We start from the raw sequence: 15,560 nt of genomic DNA, 5'->3' as shown, positions 1-15,560 counted from the left end.
GTTGCAGTCATTGCCGCTGAAGGTTGCACAACCAGTTATTGAGTGTAAGGGGGAAATTACTTTTTCACACAGGGCAATTTGGGTGTTGCATAACTTTGTTAAATAAATATTTGTAAACTCAGGTTCCCTATGTGTAATATTAGATGTTGTTTGAAGATCGGATAACATTCACTATCAAAAATATGCAAAAAAAGAGAAAATCTGAAAGGGGGCAAATACTTTGTCACAGCACTGTAGTCATGTTTAATGTAAACTCTCACGGCTCCTTGGGGATAAAACATTGTTAAACAGACAGACTTGCCATCCAAATTTAAATTCAAGAGGAACACTGGGTGGAGTCATATTTTTATTAGGAATTAAAAGCAATGTTCATATGCATATATGATTATAGCATCAGGCCAATTTACTGATCATCATCATCACCACAGTAATCATCATCATTGCCCTATCCATCCAACATTGTAATGACAGGGATGGGTTTGGTGATGATACATCGCTGCCAAAAGTTACAAAATAGGGATAACCTTCAGTTTACAAAACAATCTAATTCTGTCCTTGGTCACGTGCAAAGTGTTCGCCCTCTAACGTCACCTCAACCAAACTACAGGAAAACGTCATTGTATATACCACCATTGATTGGACGCGACTACTAATTGCGGCTCTTTCTGATTGGCTCAACCTCAGTCGCTTGCCGTTGCGGTGCTCGGCTCCTTCAGCTTGTGTTATCACTAAAAATGGCGAGTTGGTGTGTACGAGCTGTGAGACAGAGTTACTCTGTTGCGGCATCGCCTTCATTAATAAGGTAATACATTGAGTGTGCTTTTTAATATGTTTGTTCAGATAATTGTAACGTTGTCGTTTGTAAAGTAATTAGCTAACTTGTGCCATTTGCTATCACCCTTGGTGCTTGCTAGCTGAGTAACGTTTCAACCTGTCATATGCTGCTTTCATAATGGGAGCACATTTCTTAAGGAAAGCAAACTGAATGAAATGTTGAACATAAAAAATAGTTGAATCCTATGAGTCTGTTAAAAAAATTAACTAGTATAGCTAACTCAATCTACTAACGTAGCCGGCTAGCTAACGTTAGCTAGTTAAACAACCTTGCTTTCATGAACTAACGTTATGCTCAGCTAGTCACAATGCTGCCAAGTCAGATGGCATACCTACTAAAACACCACAATATACTATGCCCATTTATTGGCAAAGTAGAGCACATGCAATGAGAGAGATTCACCAGATTATGACAAATTGAAAGATGCCAAGGGGAGGAAACGTTTAAGGCACGTGCCACCAATTAACGATTTGACCGATGACGCATATACATAAAGTAGTTGCAACCATTGCTACACACTTACATTCATTTACAAGAATCCCAGTGAACTAAAGTGACCACTGCATAAACAGCTGAAGTTCTGTTGTGTATCTAACCCATTTCTCTCTGTTCTGTTAGGGCATCCCAGCGGCTCCTATGCACAGCAGCTCATCAGAAGAGTGGCCAGGGGTCAGAAGAGGACCAGAAGGCTGAGCAGAGCCCTACAGAAAAGGCCTTGGCCGAGGAGAAGGGTCAGCTGGAGGAGCAGCTTAAAGAGGTCACGGTGAGTCTGGCTCCAGGGTGAAGTTTACCTAGTTTACTCAAGATCAGTGTCTAGGAGGGGCATCTTCACCCTACTCCTGGGTCACTACATAGACTCGGTTCCAACATCCACGCTAGCTCCCGAGTGGTACAGCGGTCTAAGGCACTGCATCTCAGTGCTAGAAGCGTCACTACAGACCCTGGTTCGATTCCAGACTGTATCACAACAGGCTGTGATTGGGAGTCCCATAGTGCGGCGCACAATTGGCGCAGCGTCATCTGGGTTAGGGTTTGGCCAGGGTAGGCTGTCATTGTAAATAAGAATTAGTTCTTGACTGACTTGCCTAGTTAAATAATACAATTAAAATAAAATACTACCTAGAATGAAGCCTGCTTACATTCCAAGTGGTATACTAGTATGGACATTGGAAGGTATACATAGACTCGTATTTACACTGTTGCCGTGATGTCATCCTGGCTGAATCCTTAACCTCTATGGGCTAGGTGGGACGCAAGCGTCCCACCCGTGGTGCACTCCATCAACAGCAGGTGCATTTCAAGAGCGGCAAATTTGAATCCAAATAAATGTCAAAATTCAAATTTTTCAAACATACAACTATTTTACACCCTTTGAAAGATAAACATCTCCTTAATCTAACCACGTTTTACGATTTCAAAAAGGTTTTACGGCGAAAGCATAAATTTAGAGTATGTTAGGACAGTACATTTACAAGAGTTGTGTGTAATGTTTTGTCAATTCAAAGACAGGGTCACCAAAACCATAAAACCAGCTAAAATGATGCACTAACCTTTTACAATCTCCATCAGATGACACTCCTAGGACATTATGTTAGACAATGCATGCATTTTTAGTTCTATCAAGTTCATATTTATATCCAAAAACAGCGTTTTACTATGGCATTGATGTTGAGGAAATCGTTTCCCTCCAATAACCGGCAGTCAAGTCAGCACCACAAATTAAATAATTAAAATTAGAAAACATTGGTAAAATATTATATTGTCATTTAAAGAATTATAGATTTACATCTCTTGAACGCAATCAACTTGCCAGATTTAAAAATAACCTTACTGGGAAATCACACTTTGCAATAATCTGAGCACTGCGCCCAGAAAAATACGCGCTGCGATACAGACTAGCCGTCATGTTGGGGAGATCTAAAATCGAAAATACTATGTAAATAATCCATTACCTTTGATTCTCTTCATCAGATGTCACTTCCAGGTATCACAGGTCCATAACGAATGTAGTTTTGTTCAAATAAGCTCATCATTTATGTCCAAAAATCTCCGTCTTGTTAGCACATGATCTAAGCCCGCCGGACTTCACTTCATGAACGAGGGGAAAAAATATATTTACGTTCGTTCAAACATGTCAAACGTTGTATAGCATAAATCATTAGGGCCTTTTTTAACCAGAACATGAATAATATTCAAGGTGGACGAATGCATTCTTTTTTATAACGTATTGGAACGAGGGTACCCAACATGAACTCGTGCGCCAGGTGTCTAATGGGCCATCATCGTTCCATGGCTCTTGTTCGGTCAGATCTCCCTCCAGAAGACTCAAAACACTTTGTAAAGGCTGGTGACATCTAGTGGAAGCAATAGGAAGTGCCAAAATATTCCTCAGCCCCTGTGTTTTTCAATGGCATAGGTTTAAAGGTAATACAACACATCAGGTATCCACTTCCTGTCAGAAAATGTCTCAGGGTTTTGCCTGCCAAATGAGTTCTGTTATACTCACAGACACCATTCAAACAGTTTTAGAAACTTTAGGGTGTTTTCTATCCATATATAAGTATATGCATATTCTAGTTACTGGGTAGGATTAGTAACCAGATTTAATCGGGTACATTTTTTTATCCAGCCGTGCAAATACTGCCCCCTAGCCCTAACAGGTTAAGTCAGAAGAGCTTTGAGGAAAAAAATCTCCTCATGGGGTCTCTGTGTGGTCTCAGAATTAGTGTGGTTGTCTCGGTCTACAGGACAAGTACACGCGGTCTCTGGCAGACATGGAGAACCTCAGGACGAGGAGTCAGAAGATGGTGGAAGACGCAAAGAAATATGGTGAGTTTGCATATTTGCACGTTTGCATATTTATTTGTCTCACCAGTGCATTGGACCCAGCAGACAGACACACATAAGTGGTATTTAAAACCATCATTTTGGTTCATTGACAGCAAGGAACACAGTATAAAGTTAATATGTAGGTATATTGAATGATGTTGTGGTGTTCAGTCTGTTTTCAGAATACAGAATGCATCTCTCTTTTCTTCCCACACCTATCAGGAGTCCAAGGCTTCTGCAAAGACCTGCTGGAGGTGGCAGACATCTTGGAGAAGGCGACGGAGAGCGTGCCCAAGGAGGAGGTGACCTCTCAGAAGAACCCCCACCTGAAGAACCTGTACGATGGCCTGGTGATGACGGAGACGCAGATCCAGAAGGTCTTCGCCAAGCACGGCCTGTTCAAGCTCAACCCTGACGGAGGGCAGAAGTTTGACCCCTATGAGCATGAGGCTCTATTTCACGCCCCCGTGGAGGGTAAAGAGCCCGGCACGGTCACCATAGTAACCAAGGTGGGCTACAAGCTCCATGGGCGCACCCTCCGGCCGGCGCTGGTGGGCGTGGCCAAAGCCCCTTAAAAAAAGAGAGATTCAGTGCGACCGTGATGTTGTTGCCTGGGCGACGGGTCGCCTTAAGTACAGCAGGCTGGTCAGAGCCCCCTCCCCCAACCACCTAACGTTGCCTCAAAGAGGCAGGAATCCAACTCGAACTGATATTGTTACCATGGACGACATCATCACACAGCCTGTTTTGACTGCATATCGATTCTCCACCCTTCTCCGGAAGTGTGCACTCGCTCACTCCCCGTCATGAATTGAAAAGCATTGGATTGGTATAAGCATTGGCTGGAGGGAGTTTACGCTGTCTTTAAATCCATGACAGGGAGTGTGCAAGTGCATACTTTGGGAGAAGGGTAGATAATTGGGATAGAACCCATGTATATGCCAGGAGCAAATATGTTTTAACAGAAGTAACACTTGTAATGGCATGTAGAGCACAGAACCAGTTTCATGCAAGTCGTTTCTGTCGTATGTCATCGGGGTCAGATTCCATTCTTCTCTTTGTCCAGTCATTGTAATTATTGTGTTATGGATGGGAGAATGTAATGGATCTCATTGATTATAGACCAAATTGTTGTCATCACTATCATTGGAGAACTCTCATACAATTGAATTTAAAATAATGACATTTTTCCTGTAAGATGAGTTGTTTTTGGCACAACTTAACCCTGTATATTGCTGTTTTAGTATTGCTTCCAGGAACAGTTTTACATGTACTGTATACTTCATTTTTATAAATGATGTCTAGACAAATTATTGTTCAGGTACAGTAGAACAATGACTACGGTTGTCGAAATGCTCTGGTCAAATTGATTACAGATTCACCTGAGATAAGCAAAATTATGTTGAGCCTCTGATGTAATCATTCCGGACTTCACTGTACATCACTGCTTTGGCAGATGTCGACTTGGTGGTCTAGGATAGACGGCATAATACCAATTGAGTTTATACAATAACTATTTGAACTGAACATTATAGTGAATAGTTGTTCTGTTGAGTGCCACAGCAGCATTTAAATAAACAGATTTACTTTGAATCAGAAGTCCCCTGATTTTATTGCTTTCGATTTGACTGTTACACTGTAGGTAGAAGGCTTCATAAATGTAGAACACTCAAACTATCAGCGATATTACCACATACTCAACTCACCCAATGCTGTAAAAATTAACCAAGGAAGCCATAGAAGTATAAAGTATTTGCACTTTTAATACAAAACATACTATGTCCTGTGCAACCACAAAGAATGGGCCATCAAAAATTCCCCCTCAACATTTTCAACCACTGAATTGTTAACAAATGCTTTGACTTCCTAAGCATACTACTTGTACACATGAACAGTTTAACAGCATGCAACGACAACACATGCAAAAGGCTTAAAATGGTTCTCACTCGCATATTTAAGATTTGTTTTTCTCTTAGTTATAAAGTCCCTGAAATAAAATACTGTACATTTCACAGGTCAGTATTAATATGTTCATTTATCTTCCAAAAAAAATCATTACATTTGGTAAAATATTTTTGCAAAAAATTCCACAGAAATAAAATAAAACCTTTCTCCCCACCCTCAGAAGTCTTGATGTTTAGAAACAATTCAAATGGAAATAATTTTCAATCAAGCCATTTAACCAAAATGTACTGTTTACATCATTTAAAACACTTGGCTTCACATGCAAAAACAGGCAAAACACTCCCATATGCTTGTATCAAATGGTAATGATGTTTCATAGAACAAGAGTAATTTCAACCACCTATAAAATGTTATCTTTTGAACATAAATAAGTACAGAAAAAGAGGCTGAAACAATTCAGAATGCAATCTACTGATGGGAAGCTTTAGCTTAACTGTGTTTCCCTCGGTCATAATATCTGTGCCATAGGTAAAATGGTTTGGCACAGCAATGGCACACCCTGATTATTAAACACGGCTATGGGAAACAGGCTGTGTGTATTAATGTATTTTAACTTTTTATAATGACAATGGTTGAAGTAGTTAGTTACTGGCTTTGACAGGAAATGAGAGACTGATAATAGGCACTGTCAACTTTAGAGGTTCTAGCCTAGACTGAACTCTGACCTCTCAGGCTGACCTCTTAATACAGCCTGGGTCTCATTCAGTAGGCACCAAACGGAAGACAATAGGGTGAAACAGGGAGGGACTACCTGGCCTTGTCCAATAAGAAATGATTATTTTATGTTCTCTAATAAATATAACACTGGGCTGACCAGCTAGCTCCACCTCTGAACGCAGGGCAACTGGCTCCCTGCAGCAGAAACAGCAGTGAGGAATGGGGCTTTAGTTTTATGGCAAAATCCCTATCAGTAAAAAGCACCAAGATCCAAGAGTCAGTACATGGACAGGGAGAGGAAGGAGAGGCGGAGGGAGGAAAATAGAACAAGAAGCAGCACAAAACTAAATCTATGCTTTGACAGAGATAGAGCTTGAACACTCCACTACTTCTTACGCCCATCCCTCGCTCTCCCAGCCTCAACCCCACTTTTGTATTCCAACTCTGCCCATCAACCGATGCCCATTCAAAAGGCGCTCTCCTACCACCTCTCTGATCGACACGCACAAAAGCCCTCGGCACCGCGGAGGAAAGTGAAAAGAAATCATAGATGCCGTTATGGTTCAAAAACAGTTTTCTCTTTAAACCAGATAAGGAGATATCTAGTCTTTGATTGTAAACCGTGCCAGTTGTTGCAACAAATAGAAATCTTCAGGTAGGTGATGCGAGAACCCAGGGGCCTTGTCAGTGTCTGGATACTTTCAAGCTTATGGGGAAGCATAAATACAATATATTGCTTTTATTACTTCTGTGGTATGATAAATATACTATGATGGGGATGCCACCAAGGCCTATACGTGTGACAGAGGAGCTATAGGAGGACAGGCTCCTCCAACCAGCCTCCACTGGTATGCGATCATTACATCTACTTCCCAGCGTCAAACTTGATACTCCTCAACACTTTCTATACAACCAAACCGCATCTTTATCCCTGCAGTAGTTCACCTTTTCCATTTTAAACAGGCTAACTGGATGTCAGAAAGAAAAGGTGCCAGTGGACACTACAAAGTACCTGTGCTGGGAACAAACACATTTGATGTCAATGGAAAACATCAATGTCTAATACCAACCAAGCTTTTCTGAGGCAGTCGTCCCTTTACTCTACCAGATTATTCCTGGCCTTTGATATTGTACTTGCAAGGCCATGTGATGTGTACAGTAGCCTATATGAATGCTGTGACTGTAAAAAAAATATAAACAATGAACCAGGAAGTTAGATGGAGCAAATGTAGCTGGTCTTCAAAACATTTAAATATGACTTTAATCCCTTTGGATAAGTGAAACACTGGCAAACAAAACAGCAAGCAACCGGTGATAAGAAGACAATCATGCACCACATATTCATTAAGAGGTTAAAAACAGTCTGACAGGCTATCACACAGTTAACACCATAATATCCAAACCAATGGGATGGCAAACTTAACCTGCGATGGAACAGGGTAGTAAAAAAAACTAGTGATAGCCTATATGCTCATTTGGCAAACAAGAGATTTTTGATTTGTGCTTAAGGATTGTACGCATGTCATTGGTTAATGCCCATATTTAAAAGTTAAAATGTTTCTTATCTTAGTGAATAGCCTACTAGAATCAGAAATCATGCAGGGGATGGAACAGAATAGTGAGAAGTTAGGCTATTCCTCTCAGTGCCAAATTCTGAGCCTGACATCCTAAGTTAGACTGCCACAAAGCTACAAAAGTCAAAATGGGGATTACTGCAGTACTCTACGAGAGCGTTAGCTGCCAAATACTGACTCCTGTATGCTTTGCCGGCCTTCATCTCTTCATGGGAGGAATAGGATGATATACCCCCTGCGTTGCAGCACAGTGTGACTGTATTGCTGTTTGAATAGGCACTAACTTGTGCTCTCCAAAACTACATCCTGACCTAAAGGAAGCTAGCCTGGTCCCAGATCTGTTGGTGTTGTCTGGTCAATGACCATAGGAGTTGGAAAGACAGCACCAACTAATTTGGGACCAGGCTAAAAGGAAGCTGGAGGCAAACTATACTTTGAGAACAGCTTTGAAAACAGTGTTGTCTGGTTTGCCCAGCAGCATTAGGCGATCCTTCACTGGAATTTCAATACAGAGACCCTGTATCATCTACCCATACATTATCATTCATATGGATTCAAATGCAAAAATATATATCTGTTCATCACTCTCCTGTAAATGGTATCCAAACTTTTATTTTTTTAAGGGGAAATCCTTATTCTTTGCAATGTACATATTCACAAACAGTCCTGTGGTCGATGATGTTGGACAAAACGAGATAAAAGGTGGTAAAATCCAATAGTTTGGTCTATGTGGAGCTTACGAGTGCAAATCTCACATCGTTTCTAACAAGACACACCAATCCAACGGAGAACAGAGTCATGGTCCTTCTATAATCCTCAGTCCCCACCAACTCCATACACACATTGTTAGGACACTTCCCAGTCCAGTTCCTACAAACCCGATGGACTGTTAGGACATGTCTCGGGATATCCAGCCGCTCTCTGTGAGGAAGCTGAGGATGCGTTTCTTGAGCACCTTGTCCAGGTAGCCTGGCAGGCGGCTCTTGGAGGTGATGCCCTGGCGCTTCTGAAGGTGGTCCTTGATGATGATGGTCTTGACGGTCAGGTAGCGCGTGGGGCTGAGGTTGAGCGTGTTACACAGGACCTTCTCCCGGTCCGACAGCAGTTCAAAGCCGGACAGGTTCTCAATGGCTGCAAACTCGCCTTCCTTGCCCTCCTCTTTGATGATGCCACCGCCTACTCCTCCAAGCCCTCCCCCAGGGCCGAGCCCGCCGCCTCGGCCTGTTTTGGAGGTAGCCACACTCTTGTTCTCCTTGCGTTTCTCCCGTTTGTGCCGCGCCGACTCGTACTCGGCCGACTCGTCCAGTCGTGCAATGCCGTTGCGGCGGTATCGTTGCAGCTCTCGTACCTTGACACGCAGCATGCGCTCCTTGTGCATGTTGTCAAAGAAGTCCTCAAACTCCCGCAGAGCCATGAACTGGCACATCCCCCGTAACTTGACCCGCTGCTCCTTCTCCTCCTTGGTGATCTTACGCTTTGGCACTGTAGGAACGGCTGCAGCTCCCTGCGTCACAATGGGATTGGTCAGCATCAGAAGGGTCCCCACTACTCCTCCTCCCATTCCGACGGCGCCACCACTACCCCCGCCACCTACAACTCCCAGCGTGCCTGGCTTCTCCTTGTCCTTCTTATCTCGCCCAAGGAAGACGGGCACCAGGTTGTAGTCGCGGGCCACATTCTTGCGGCGCTGACGCTCCCGCAGCTTGCGCACGTACATGTCCACGTGCGCCCGCTTCATTTCAATCTCCACGTCTTCATCGTCGTAGTTGACCGACAGGCCGCTGATGAGCTTCTCTGCCTCCTGGTCATACTCAATTTCGTAGTCGTCGCGAAGGGGCATATAGCCCAGCTGCTGCTGCTCGCCCAGGGTCACATCCAGCGGGGGCAGGGGGGTGGTGAGGCTGGGGGACAGGGGGGCACCGCTGGGGCAGGTGTGGTCCGTTACCCGGTTTGGGATACTTTCAGGGACGCAGGCCTTGCCCAGGTTGCCGTGAATGTACATTCTGACGTAGTGGTCCATGACTTCCTGGGGGGTCCGAATCGCCCCCATGTGAGTGGCCATGTCCTCCTGAAAGACAACACACACACAGGGCAGAGTGTTACTTGGGGGATGCTTTTTTTCCCCCTCATAAAATGCAGATAATTACACATATAGGGATACATCACTGCAAGCATCTAGACAGACACTGCATGCATTGCTATACACTATTACCATACGTGTGTTGAAATCCGTTGATAGGCAATACATACAACAGATTCATTTTAACAGATGACCAGCCTACATTAAACTAAACGTTTTCATAATGCAGTGCAGGTTTGCAACCTGGATTGCAATGTACATTTGTATAAAAAAAATATGCATTATAACAATTTAGCTAGCTAGCTGTAATCAGGACTAAAACAAGGTGGATTTCAAGGCTTGCAGAGTTGCATCGATATTGCCAACTCTCGACAAGTCCTGGCTGTCAGTCTGAAGTTGTCCAATGTATTCGGAGATACTCTCATGTAAAATAACACAGTGTAAGTTTACTCATTCACATTTAATCTATATCATTTTATGCATATATGTGTATTCTAGCTAGCTAGCTATGAGACAAGTAGGCTATAAATTGAAATACCCAGTTTCCAAAGCCATATTGCTCGATCGCATCGAGTAGCGACTGCTCTTCCCTGCTAGTCCATCCTCCCTCCGCTTCGGGACCCCAGAGTGGGAAGCGCCCGCCGTCAACTTGCTGATAACCGTGCCATCGCCGATGATTACCGATTTCTGCACCTGCGGAGAAGCATTCCGGACACAGTTCGATATCTGGGCAGTCAGTACAGCGAAGTCGCAGATTCGTAACGTCTGCAAGGCAGTTTACGCAGTACTTCTTTCCTAGGTCGGCCATGTTGCTGGCTTCTTGCTTGTTGTTGGAAGCAGCAGTGTCGCGGGGGGAGGGCATGCGTACTGGAGTCTCACAACTGCGTCTCATTAATATGAATAAGCTTGGCGCAAACGCCTGTGATTGGCTTACATGCTCAGTTTCCAGGACAACTCAAAACACCAATAGGTTCATTGACAAACATTGACTTCTGAGTGAAGTTCTCATTTAGCGTTTCTTGACTTCGTTTTATACTACAAAACGCATAGCTGTGTTTAATTTAATTTGTGTTGATATATTTGAGTTTTGCCTTACACATTGGGACTTCATTGACATACTTATGTGATTTTCTAGCTTTTTTCTGTCAGGAATACTACATTCCCATCGATGCGGATGCAGAGCAACAAGACAATGACCCTGAAAACACAGAGCTGAAGAACAATGAACAACTCCAGAAGACACAAGCTGTAGAGCCCTCGGAGGAGGGCAAATCCCCTAATGTTGATGACAGTAAGAATAAAGCTGATACCCCTGCAGATGAGGATGAGGAGGGCGTGTTAGTGGAGTCTGAAAAAGCTTCACCAGAACAGGCAACAGATTGCACCTCAACTGATGTTGCTTCCATCGCTCTCCTCGCCCCAACCTGGGCTTGAACCAGGGAACCTCTGCACTCATTGACAACAGTCACTCGCAAAGCATCGTTACCTATTGCGCCACAAAAGCTGCTGCCCTTGCAGGGCACCAATTGAACGTCACCGATTGACATGTTACTAGTGCGCACCGCTAACTAGCAAGCCATTTCACACCAGTTACACTGAGACAGAGGGAGGGAACTCAGCCGCATTTGAGCCAGGCGCTGGAGACGAGTCACCCACATAAGCAAACCTACCCACGAGCTTGACATTTGAAGAGGGAGAGGGCCCGGAGATGAAGCCTCTAGTAGGGGAGCCTCTCTCCCGTGAGTGAAGTTTTACACTCGAAAATAGCAACGATAACGACGATGATGAAGATGGACCAAACTAGGCCCAGGTACCCCCGAGAGGGAGTGCTGCAGTCCTGTGCAGGTTGAAGAAGAGGGTCCCTCTCCAACTGAAAAGTAAGGCCCCAGCCTCGACTACGAAGACTACATGAACTTCTTCATAGAGCTGCAGGTGGAGAAGGAGAAACAGAGCCAGGTCAACGGTCAGCTCCAGATCAAGCTGGTGGAGTATATCTGCAAGAAGACAGGTTACGACGCACATCCCAAGTAGGAGAAGGCGTGTCTAACCAGGAGCAGCGCTACTAGAAGAATATAGCCATCATGGAGGACCTGAGCTGGTAGCACCGGCATGACTTGGAGGCGGCCAAGCAGCAGGCCGAGGAGCTGCGGCAGCAGAGCCAGGAGAAGGTGGATTGCAAGGGGGAGTTTGTCGAGGACCTGCACCTCATCGACTTCGAGCAGATGAAGATCGAGAACCAGGCATACAGAACGAGAAGATAGAGGAGCACAACGAGGAGTTCCTCAAACTGTACAAGAAGATCACCAGCACTGTCCAGGTACTGGCCCACGTGAAGGAGAAGCTCCAGTTTGTGCAGATGGAGAACCAGGCCAAGCAGGCCTAGCTGGCCGAAGTGGAGGCGGTGGTGGCCAGGACGTGCTGACCAAGACCAAGTAGGCCAAGGTCGGCCTCCGCATGGACAACCTGGCCTGCTGGGCAACGATACCCTCCTGAGAGACTTTGAGGAGAAGGTGGATGCCTCAGACGGCCTGGAGGAGAGGCACGCAGAGCTCATACTGAAGTGTTCCGGGGTGAAGGAGAAAGTGGAGCACACCAAACCCACGGCGAAGTGAGGGAGAGGAGAGGATACACGGGAAGACACGCTAACGTATAAGCGCACACACACTGACACACAAAGCAATGAAAGAATGCGATCAAACACATTTGTTGTGAATAAGGGCATATTTGTCATGCAAAATTACTTGCATGTTCATAAATGCATAAATACATTAATGAGTTATGTTTTCACATTTATAATAAATATTCAGTTTATTCTTCATGTCCTAATTCTAATATTTCTCAAAGGACCATAATAGGCTACAACCTCAGCTTTGATATGGACAGTGTGAGTAGTGAAGCTCAATGATTCTGAATATGAAATGCTTTCAGTTACCTAATTAGTGACAGACACCATTGCATCCAGGGGCGGAACTTTCATTGGGGACGGGGGGGACATGACCCCCACCCCCACATTCTAAAATTGCATTTTTGTCCCACCCAGTTTTATTATTGCACTGTGATACTAAAAGCGGCATTGGTGTGCTTTAGGATCATGCGGACGCCTCAGAGCCCTCAGGTAGGCTGTTTGGCGGTTTCAGACGGCTGAATTTAGGACCACTTGGACACGACAGAGCGTGCGGACAGGCTGTGTGAAGTCTGAAAGGTACAGTGCTGCTGTCTGCAGCTGCTGTCTCTGTGTATGTTGAGCTTTTTCTCTGAGTTGTAAAAGCAACCTAAACAGAAACAATCTACTCTTTATTTGACTGATGTAGCTGGCAAGGTAACTGCTGTTTGACTACACAGAATTTTTTTATTTTTTATTTCCAGTGCTGAGCTAGTAGTGTAACTGACATGTAACATTAGTTACAGTAATGTTTCATCCCCTCTCGACTGAAGTTCTGTCTGAAGAGAATGAACTAGCTAGCTAGTAGCTACCACAGCCAGTTCATCTGTAGTCTCTCTATCTGTCAGGTAGCTGTATCTTAACAGCTGTTGTGTGTATGGAAATATTTTGTAGCCTTTTTGTCCCGTTTCAACAGATGTAAATTCACTTGGCTAGTTTTCATCAATTGATGTACCATTAGAGCAACCAAAAGTTGGCTAACGTCAGCTAGCTAGCTCACTAACTTTAGCTATTATTTTTGCCTCAATCACGCTAGACCTGAATCAAACGATGAAACCAGCTGCCAAACGATTGAAGACTGATATTCGGACGTTTTTTGACAGCACAATGTGAGTTTTTATTAGAGTCAGTATAGTAATGTAACGTTATTGATCTGTCAGTTTCCCTAGCTAATTGTCTATTTTTCACACTTACATGGTATAAATAGTTCTACAGACTACACTGCCATGGTGCACAGTCAGTATACAATACTATGCTCATCAAGATCAGCAGGATCAGATGGTGACAGGGGTCCCAGCTGTGTCAGACAGCCAGGGAAGACCAGTCTACGGAGCTCAGGTGAATTTTTCAGTATATGTTCAGTTAATGGATACAAAGTTCCAACTTGAGTTGATGGGTAGGCTACAGTCTGGGATCTGGAAATAATGGTAATTTCAGTTATTGAACCTTTGATTCTATTCTTAGATAAAATCATGTATACAGTGCATTCGGAAAGTATTTGACTTTTTCCACATTTTGTTACGTTACAGCCTTATTCTAAAATGTATTAAATCGTTTTTTCCCCTAATCAATCTTCACACAATGCCCCATAATGACAAAGCAAAAACAGGTTTTAATACATTTTTGCAATTGTATTAAAATAATAAAACGGAAATATCCTATTTACATAAGTATTCAGACTCTTTACTCAGTACTTTGTTGAAGCACCTTTGGCAGCAATTACAGCCTCGAGTCTTCTTGGGCATGATGCTACAAGCTTGACACAGCTGTATTTGGGAAGTTTCTCCCATTCTTCTCTGTAGATCCTCTCAAGCTCTGTCAGGTTGGATGGGGAGCATTGCTGCACAGCTATTTTCAGGTCTCTCCAGAGATGTTTGTTTGGGTTCAAGTCCAGGCTCTGGCTGGACCACTCAAGGACATTCAGAGACTTGTCCCAAAGCCACCCCTGCATTGCCTTGGCTGTGTGCTTAGGGTCATTGTCCTGTTGGAAGGTGAACCTTCGCCCAGTCTGAGGTCCTGAGATCAAGGATCTCTCTGTACTTTGCTCCATTCATCTTTCCCTCAACCCTGACTAGTCTCCCCACACTGCATGATGCTGCCACAACTATGCTTCACCGTAAAGATGGTGCCAGGTTTCCTCCAGACGTGACGCTTGGCATTCAGGCCAAAGAGTTCAATCTTGGTTTCTTCAGACCAGAGAATCTTGTTTCTCATGGTCTGTCATTTAGTTGCCTTTGGTAAACTCCAAGCGAGGAGTGATTTGCCTTTCACTGAGGGGTGGCTTCCATCTGGCCACTCTATTATAAAGGCCTGATTGGTGGAGTGCTGCAGAGATTGTTGTCCTTCTGGAAGGTTCTCTCATCTCAACAGAGGAGCTATGGAGCTCTGTCAGAGTGACCATCGGGTTCTTGGTCACCTCCTTGACCAAGGTCCTTCTCCCCCGATTGCTTAGTTTGGCCATGCGGCCAGCTCTAGGAAGAGTCTTGGTTCCAATCTTCTTTCATTTAAGAATGATGGAGGACATTGTGTTCTTGTGGACCTTCAATGCTGCATAAATGTTTTGGTACCCTTCCCCAGATCTGTGCCTCGACACAATCCTGTCTCTGAGCTCTACGGGCAATTCCTTTGACCTCATGGCTTGGTTTGTGCTTTGACATGCACTGTCAACTGTGGGACCTTATATAAACAGCTGTGTGTTTTTCCAAATCATCTCCAATCAATTGAATTTACCACAGGTGGACTCTAATCAAGTTGTAGAAACATCTCAAGGATGATCAGTGGAAACAAGATTAGGGTTGCAAAGGGTCAGAAACTTTCCGGTAAATTTCCAGTATTTTTACGGAAATCTTCCATGGTAAGTTATGCACGGGAATTTGGGGAATTTTGCTTAAATTCATCAAAAAGGTTAGCTTATAACAGTGAACCTTTTTTTTGTGGGATACACATAAGGCAATTCTA

The 15,560-nt window shown here is 44.0% G+C and overlaps 2 protein-coding genes across 2 annotated transcripts; one reads left to right on the top strand and one right to left on the bottom strand.

Annotated features, from left to right (window-relative positions):
- The first annotated feature begins 654 nt into the window (after positions 1-654).
- On the top strand, positions 655-5,257 carry LOC106577492 (grpE protein homolog 1, mitochondrial). Its single transcript, XM_014155526.2, has 4 exons — positions 655-802; positions 1,454-1,598; positions 3,583-3,664; positions 3,887-5,257. Exons 1-4 carry the CDS (start codon positions 735-737, stop codon positions 4,237-4,239), a joined length of 648 nt encoding a protein of 215 aa, XP_014011001.1. The 5' UTR covers positions 655-734; the 3' UTR covers positions 4,240-5,257.
- A 146-nt stretch (positions 5,258-5,403) lies between these two features.
- Positions 5,404-10,800, bottom strand: LOC106577491 (transcriptional adapter 2-beta-like). The gene is made up of 2 exons (XM_014155525.2): positions 10,479-10,800; positions 5,404-9,928 (listed from the first exon to the last, which is right to left on the bottom strand). Exons 1-2 carry the CDS (start codon positions 10,746-10,748, stop codon positions 8,750-8,752), a joined length of 1,449 nt encoding a protein of 482 aa, XP_014011000.2. The 5' UTR covers positions 10,749-10,800; the 3' UTR covers positions 5,404-8,749.
- Between the last annotated feature and the right edge of the window lie 4,760 nt (positions 10,801-15,560).

The sequence above is a fragment of the Salmo salar genome, chromosome ssa18, assembly GCF_905237065.1.
Source record: "Salmo salar chromosome ssa18, Ssal_v3.1, whole genome shotgun sequence".
Classification (NCBI taxonomy): Eukaryota; Metazoa; Chordata; class Actinopteri; order Salmoniformes; family Salmonidae; genus Salmo; species Salmo salar.
Note: the sequence above shows the minus strand (reverse complement) of the source record. Positions and strands in the feature narration are given on the sequence as shown.